We start from the raw sequence: 8,855 nt of genomic DNA, 5'->3' as shown, positions 1-8,855 counted from the left end.
CAGAATCAGTCCAGTACCAGTCCACATTCTCAAGGGAGAAAGATTCACCTGGTATAAATAAATTCTTTAGCTGTTGGAGTTACGCTTAAGAGAAATTAATTTAATCAAAGAATGTCATGAATGTGTGTGTAGAGCTGCACAGATTATGTTCAGACCTGACCACCTCCACCGTATGCCATAACAGAAGGACACAACTAAAAGTAACTATGGTGAGGAAGGAAAAAAATAATAAAAATCTACACCATGGACCTTGCACGTTGGAATGAGTTAATATTTACAATTAAGGACTACGTGGAGATTGTGGCAAAACCATACTTGGCCTTCAGACACCTTGGGGTCACCATCAGACTCCTTGGTGCTGGAGGACTGGTCCCACCATCTTCTGTCCGAGTTGGTGGAGCTTGTAGTGGGAAACTTTAAGGTTACTATGATTATCAGCGGAATCATTGCATAGCAGTATTAAGATCCTTGTGTGATGCATTAGCTCATGAAAGAGACTTCTGAAGCAGGTTCTCTGGCCTTAACATTACAAGGAAGTCGTTTAATTGTTCTTTTATCTGTCCTGGCTCTTAGTGAAGAAGACAAATGTGCCTGTTGTCCAGTCTGCTGTCTGTCSTGTAACCAAGTAGATTATCAAACTATGTGATCAGAATGGACTTTGGCGTCACAAACAGGATTCGGCGAGTTGGASAGGTGAAGGGCGACRWGAGATCGGATRCATCGGCCAACCTGAAGAATTTGTCTTCAGTTCACCTCCAAATTGAACGAGGGGAGACCGAGGTCTCGTCTCTGCGACTGCCGACCGACTGGATCCATAGGAACCTGAATAAATGTATTGGGTGAGGACTGCTTCAGTTGGGTTTTTTTTTCTTCATATTTGCTGGTACAGGCTCAGACTGCTAGTGAACTAAAGTTAACTAAGGAATAGATAGTGAGTGTTTTTATTCTTTTTCCTCCTTTACGTGAAGAATGTAGCTATCTAAAAGGCAGAGAGTGGGTATTTTTAATCCTTTTTTACCTTTAACGAAAAAAAGTAACGAAAAGGCAGATAGTGGGTATTTTTAATCCTTTTTCACCTCCAAGAGAGAAAGTAAAGAAAGTAGCTATCGGAAGGTAGTGGTGCTTTTGTTCTTTTTTTCCGCCTAAAGAAACAAAGTAACTATCCAATTGAAGACAATTGGTGGTACTGTAAGATTATGCCTGTCAAAAATGGGAATTGATTTTAAGGAACTTGTTTAGTTATTACAGCATACAGAATACTAGTACTGTGTTGCCTCAATTTATAATTTCTACAAATGTCACTTCAAAGGCTGCATGCTTGTCTGTGCAAGTTGTTCAATATGCTTTGATTGTAATACATTTTTAAAACTGCAACAAAAAATACACATTAAAACTTTTTTAATTTTAATATCAAACTGGCTTGACAGTACAAGGGAAACAAATCCTAAAGTAATAATTGTTACTTTTGGATAAATTATTTTTGCATTAACTGTTATTAATAAAGGATGAAATCTTCAATGGGATTCCTTGTGAAATTTGATAAATAATTTTCTTGACTGCTTTGTGGTCATTTTTTTTAGAGAGTTTATTAAAATGTGTTCCCCCACCGGCTTATATGCTGGGGCAAAAGGGGGCAGTGTCCCCCCTCAAACAAACGTCTTGCCCCCTCAAATGAAACTTGCCACAAATAATACAACAGCTCCCTTATGCGAGGCTCTGCAGCGCACCCTGCTGGGCAGGCTGCGGTCTGTCTGTCTGTCTGTCTGTCTGTCTGCGCACAACCTGCAGCTGAAACCCCTCTAGTAAACAGCCAATCAGCATTCAGTATTCAAACGAGATCCCGCTCCTTCAAAAAGACCGGCTTGCCAGCAACAGCGACTTTATCTGTCAAGTTGTACAGGAAAGGAGCACAGTGTTTTGCTAACGCTACAAAACAAGCCCCAACGTTTCACAGGTCAGTAAAAGGTTTTAATTTTTAAAACATTTCGAGGGAGTTGGAAGCAGCTCCTTTATGTTCACCTTAACATGTCGTGCTGCGCAGTTCGGTGCGTTTCGGTTCAGTTAAAATAATCAGTTGAGCAGTTTTTCCCAAGTTATCTAAACAACCACGATGTGTTCACTGGTAGTAATCGCAAAAATAAATTTCCAGCCAGAAAAACAAACTGTTACGGACTGAATATTTTCTGTGTGTGGAAAATGTTTGCGTTTTTTGGCGCTGAATATTAATGCTTCACGCTACGGATCTGCGTGTAAAGCATAGATTCGGGCGTTCATTTTATGCTGTGTGAAATATTTTCAAAATATTAATTCACTTTGATATTATTGTTGTTTTTAGGTTTGAATTAGTTTAAGATGCATAACTGTATTATTAAGATGAATTTCATGTCGGTTCTTAAATCTCTCGGTTGAAAAATATCGGTAACACTTTATTTGAAGGGGTGTGCATAAGACTAACATGACACTGTCATAAACATGACATAACATCTGTCATGAACATAAAGAAGTCTTTATGAATGTTTATGACAGTTGTCATGAAGTGTCATTAAGTAAATAATGACACTTTTAATGCAAAGTTGCTCTAAAAGTTGCATTAAAAGTCCATTAAAAGTAAATTATGATAATTTAATGCAAAGTTGGCATTTTACCCCAATCCCATGACGATTATATTTATTAACAATGCTAATGTATTAGAGGTTGCACCAACGACTAGTCGATTCTTTATTCTGAAATGACTTTTACAGGCGGTCAGTCCACTACTTGCAATCACGTGACAAAAATGTTTTTTTCCAAAAAAACGAAAGATCAACTATGTGAGTTTCTCAGACAGCTCGTATTGTATAAAAATGTAAATAATTAATCAAAGAGAAACTGCAGACTTTAGCAAAAGTTACCGGAATGGGGGCGCTGCGTAGCCCCTATTCCCCTAGGTTAAAGGCGTGGAAAGGCAAACAGACTGTAGACCATCCATCCATTTTCCTGCACCCTTGTCCGTTAGTGGGGTCGGGAGTGTTGCTGGTGCCTATCTCCAGCTGGTGTGCCGGGCGAGAGGCGGGGGTCACACCCTGGACAGGTCGCCAGTCTGTCGCAGGGCAACACAGAGACACACAGGACAAACAACCATGCACACACGCACTCACACCTAGGGGCAATTTGGAAAGGCCAATTAACCAATTAACCCACATGTTTTTGGACTGTGGGAGGAAGCCGGAGTACCCGGAGAAAACCCACGCATGCACAGGGAGAACATGCAAACTCCATGCAGAAAGACCGGGGTTGGGAATCGAACCCAGAACCTTCTTGCTGCAAGGCAACAGCTCTACCAACTGCGCCACTGTGCAGCCCGACTGTAGACCAGTGATGCCCAAAGTGGGTCTTGGAGGCTGGCATCCTGCATGTGTTAGTTCTCTCCCTGGTGGTAATAAGAACCATTTCAGCAAGTCAATGTTCTTCTTAGGCTTCACGAGCCATCATTTGATCCAGGTGCGCTAAACCACTGCTGACAAAGAAGATAAATGTTCTGTTTCTTGTACTTTTTTTCCTGCATAATAGATTTAAAGGGCTATTTGAAGATGGCCTCTAAGTTGACATGAAGTATTTTTGTTTATGGTTCTGTTGCTCTTAAGGCTGAACTTCTTATACTCTTAAAATTTAAGAGTACGTGGAGTTTGGACCAGGCATGTTTTCTTTGTGCCTACAGGGATTTTCTCAGAGTGCTCCGTCTTCCTCTGGGCCTGCAAAGTGTTGCAGGTTAATAAGCGATTATAGATTGTAACCATATGAATGAGTTTACGTGGTTGTTTGTCTTTGTCTTGGTCGTTTAAAGATCTGGCAGCATGTCCAGTGTGTTGCCCCTGTTAGTGACCCACTCTATCTGGAATAGAGTATAAGTTATAAAGGATAGACCAGATAGTTATGAAATGAATGAACTGAAAAATTAGAAACATTCAAAGCAGAATTTTTGAATTATTTAACGCCTCCCGGTCAAATACTTCACCAAAGTTAATAACATCATTGCCATGTATGTGCTTGAAAATGTAATAGTTTGAGGTGAAATTAAATTACACAAATGGAATCATCAGGTATGTGCTTCCATTACTGTTAAATATCCATTTTGTCAGTGCCAGATTTGTTGTTTATGCAGCTAAGCCTTTGCTCCAACAGCTTTTTTAATAAATCTTTTTTATATAGATTTTTTTAAGAAGTCTAAAATGGTATAATTTTTTGTTTCTACAGATATGACTGACTTTAAAATTGTTAATTAGTTACATATTTATTATTTTTAGTTGTCATCAAAACTGTGGCAAGTACTTGAATGACAAACTGGTTACTTTTAGTTGGGGAGATTATAAACCATTTATAAACTACTACAAATACATGGGTATTTGTTCACCATGTACTTCAGACAGTTTTTACTTTTATACTTTATTTGAAACGTGGGCATTGGGTCCTAATTACTGCAGAAGAGGTAAAATCCTCCCTAAAAAGCTGTGATCTTATACACTTGTTAGTCTTTATCATTCAGCCAAATATGAAGAAGTGTAAAAATATGCATATAAAAAAGAATATAAARATTTRTCTTTGTCGTACAGAAATACTTGATGAAGATAATTTGAAGTCCATTGRGGTAACATCAGCAATGTGTTTCTCATGCTTGTCTTGAACTATTTCTGCTRCTTTCCTAGGATTTTCCAACTAATAAAAAYCACTGCCAAGAAGAAATATTATTTTATATGCAATTTATAGTCACAAATACATTACTGAGAAAAAAGCACAAAGAAATTATCCTTAAGATTTTATTTTGAACAAATTGACTATAGTGGCCTCCAAGTGCATTACATTTGAAACTGCTGACCTATTTGATTAAAAAGTTTGGACACATCTGCTTAAAATAATCTGAAACCTGTTAACCTGGAAATCCCAGAACCAAATCTAAACAAGAAGGACAAAACATAGTTTCTCTGCTACTTTCTGCACATAAAGGTCAAGTTTTATTTTAATAGGTCATTGTATTTATCTATTACCTTATTAAACCACCAATTTAATTTTTGCTTTTTTTTAATGTGAAGCTTAAACTTTATTATCATTGTTTKTAAGTGTGTCATGTTTTTGATTATCTTCATCTGTTTACTCTTCTGTGAAGCAGATTGAGTCACCTTTTGTATAAATGCTGSTATTCAGATGGTCTTGCCTACGACCAAGCAGTAAATAAACTAGTGAACACACAAAGGTTTTAAATCCATTAGAGTTGGCTAAAAACAAGCAGAAAACACAGCTGAAGGGTGACTTCTGTTTGWAGCTACTTTACAGAAACATCAGTAGTCATAAACAMCTACAACAACAGTGGTTTTCACATCAACGTACCAGAAGCTGRCTTCTTCTGTCCTTTGGATGTTTTTTGATTGTGTTGTAACAGTTGTGTTCGCTCTTCTCATTGGTCATCTCAGATTGTGTGCCCATGAGGTCATCCATGCTGGCCCTGTTTCTCGTCCTCCCCATCATAGGGGTCTTGTGCAGCGTCACAACAGCGCAACAGGATGACGACGCCTCCATCCCCTCTGTGGACCCCAAGCTCTTCAATAAGCACCGCTATCTCTCACCCAGGGTGCTTTTCAGCGCAGATCCCCCCGATGAGGAGCCAGCAGGGCTACAGRGCATCAGCGGGAGGATTCGAAGGCATCCTCCACAACGGGGGGTGTTCTCGGTGTGTAACAGTGTTAGTAACTGGGTGCAAAACAAAACCACTGCCACAGACCAGGCAGGAAGGGAGGTGACAGTGCTCGAGTATGTGACCGTAAACAATGTTAAAGTGAAACAGCTTTTCTATGAGACGTCGTGTTACATCCCATCTGGAGACACGAGATGTTTGGGAATTGACGCGAAGAAGTGGAACTCCCACTGCATGAACACGCATATATACGTCCGAGCAATGACTTCATTCGAATCAACGGTGGCTTGGAGGTTCATTCGGATCAACGCGGAGTGTGTGTGTGCGATCAGCCGCCCTAAAAAGGGCGGGTGAGTGGGTGAGTGAAGACTCGCCCATAGAGTGAGTCTTCACTCCTGGCACACAGAACACGATGTGGATGGACGCATTAAAATGCCGTCCAGCGTGTTTCTGCACATAACTTATCACCAATGACTTCTCACGCTCTGCACAAAGTAAATTATTCTTGTCTGTGTCAAAGTATCAGGACTGCATGTATGCACACCAGAACTGGGTCAAAGAGTATCTGCAAGTAGTTTTAGCCATTGAAGTATTAACATGATAGTGAAGGGGTTTTAATCAGCTGTTGTTCTTATAAAAAACGCAGTTTGGTGAGGTACATGTGTTCTTTTGCAACTATTAAGGCATTAGACTTTATAGTTGTAAATTAGAAATGTTCTCCTAGTAAAAACCGTTACCCGTACAGTTTAAAAGAGCTGCAAAACTTGGTCAGTTTGCTACATTTATTAGAATTTATTGGCAATCAGATGTATAATATAAATTGATTCCAGATATTTAAAATTAAAGTTATATTATTGTGTGGTGTAATTAGTCAGTAAAATAGAGTTGTGTAAAAGAAATTAGTTTCCTTATGTTTCTATGTTTTGCTACAGTTACATATTTAGGGCCGTCAAGGAAGTAGATAACCAAAATAAATACAAACACAAAAGTTTATTTGTAATGGAAAAACTGTTTACACTAACCTGGTCCTATGTGAAAATGATATTTCTTCTTAATAGATTATTAATGCTTGGGATTAACAACCTTTGAAATTCATCTTTTCTCATTCCACCAAGACTTAATTACTTACTAACCTGCTCAGTAAAGAAATAAGCCATCAGAGGACAGATTGAGAGATTTACAGTCAACTGTGATCTGAAGAAAATTACAAACAGATGTTCTTGATGATGCCCAAAATTTGGGGGGATTTTTTTTTTTTTTTGGACTGAAAGACAAAAGTGGAACTTTTCAGGAAGTATGCATCCGTTTACATTTGGCACAAAACTAAAACGGCATTTCCACAAAGAAACACGTGATGGTGTAAAACTTCCTGTTTCTTGAATAACTTGTTGACTAACAAACTGATGGCACCATGAATTCATTTTTTTACCAGAAAGCCGGCCATTTGTTTGAAACGATAAGCTGAAGTGTCTGCCACTCAATGGCTGCAAAAACAAAACAAAGATTTAGGAGTTGGATAATTTGTTTGATAGCTTTATACGTTTAAATGTGACATAAAAGCAAAAACAGAATAAAATATTAGAGCTGTAAAGATTTTTTCACATCATCCCATCTATGCAAGTCATACTGGCTGTTTACCTTGCTAATGTTTTGCCATTGAGATAAGAGAACAATACTGGAATCCAACCAGACTTAAACTAAGCAGTGATTCAGGTTTATAGCATTCAAAGACAAATGACCACAACCCACAAGACAGAACAATTTTATGTCTTTCATAGTGCATTTTTTTCTCTACTGAAGGAACTGAATAATTGTCAGATGTTTGGAAAGAGAAGTGAACAATATTCAGTCGGTTGCAGTTTGGCACTTTACCACAAGATATCGCTAATCAAAAGTAAATTTAATGCAATTTGAAAGTTACATATAAGTAGAATCTCTTGCTAGTTTAAACTGTATTTTAATATTCTCTCTATTCCAAATGATCACTTTTATAAAACAGCCTTAGTTTAACAGGAACTTTAGTCCTTTCTTATTGCAATTGAGTACTTAGTGCTTAAAAAGGAATTAGGAGGTACTATCCAGTAACATTTTCACTGAATTCAGCTTTCTCCTTACATTTTGTATTATGCTCAGCCTAATCAAACCACAAAACTACAATAAAATTAGCCCCAAACCTTCAGACAGCACATTTGCCCTGCTGCAATGTGTAATTTAAGGGATTATTTTTAAGGCCATCCACAACATTTTATATCGGAAAAAGAATTACGATGTGTTAAATTYCATATTAGGACAAAGAAGCGGGCTTGTGGACCCAAACCACAGATGCACTGTAAACCACAGCTTCTGAAAACACAGCATTTCAGTTTACAAGTCTATTTGACTGTAGATTTACAAAGCAAAGGCTAAAATTTGTGTTGTTAATAGCAACTGAGTCGATCACAGTAAAAGTAAAAAAATGTTGCGATCATTTTTGCCTCACTGTTCACCGTCTTAAAGAAAACGCGTCTAGCTGAGAGAGATTAATAAAACCATTCAGCAGATACAATTTAACCCAGGTCTGTTATAAGCAATYTGTTAGKTTTTTAAAAGAATAAATAATTATGTTATTTATTATACRAACATAAACTGTATGTTTCATGAAGTKCTTCCTGCAGCTATGAAGAAACATCACAAAMAACTRTGAGATTTGCAGCTTTTGTTAAAAAATACAGACAAATGTATATGTTTTTGACAGATCATGAACTTGATTTATTGCTTTGGCTGGTCTTTATGTTGATTCTTCTCACCATCATTCAACAATTGGTACAAATCAAGAAATATCTATTAAAAAAGTTAAACAGCAAATGATTCATGAGGCCTACTCACTGATTATGTCATGATTTAGCATATTCTTTGTTTTGGCAGTGACATTTCACTGTTGTCAGCACACAAAAAATTGGGCGGCTGGCATTCACTTGGTATTAGTTGGGACATTTTTGGGTTCTCAGCCCAGGTTTGTGTCACAACTTGTGTTCATGAGCCAGTCTTGTGAAACTCTGGATTGGAAGCACAAGGAAAACCGAAATGAAATGATGAAGCTGGAAAGGAAGTGTTTTACAATAAGACATTTCACTTTTAATAGTTTCAACCTGTCAGATATAAATGCAGTTTTTCAACCGGAGCTCTTGAATCTTGAGCTACTCAAGAGCTG

General features: G+C 37.8%; 1 protein-coding gene across 1 annotated transcript; it reads left to right on the top strand.

The window, feature by feature from the left end:
• The first annotated feature begins 1,851 nt into the window (after window positions 1-1,851).
• Window positions 1,852-8,512, top strand: LOC103471103 (nerve growth factor-like). Its single transcript, XM_008419910.1, has 2 exons — window positions 1,852-1,954; window positions 5,445-8,512. Exon 2 carries the CDS (start codon window positions 5,456-5,458, stop codon window positions 6,017-6,019), a length of 564 nt encoding a protein of 187 aa, XP_008418132.1. The 5' UTR covers window positions 1,852-1,954; window positions 5,445-5,455; the 3' UTR covers window positions 6,020-8,512.
• The last annotated feature ends 343 nt before the right edge of the window (window positions 8,513-8,855 follow it).

The sequence above is a fragment of the Poecilia reticulata genome, linkage group LG10 (assembly GCF_000633615.1).
Source record: "Poecilia reticulata strain Guanapo linkage group LG10, Guppy_female_1.0+MT, whole genome shotgun sequence".
NCBI classification, from domain to species: domain Eukaryota; kingdom Metazoa; phylum Chordata; class Actinopteri; order Cyprinodontiformes; family Poeciliidae; genus Poecilia; species Poecilia reticulata.
The sequence above is the reverse complement of the archived record's forward strand: the minus strand, read 5'-3'. Positions and strand labels throughout refer to the sequence as shown.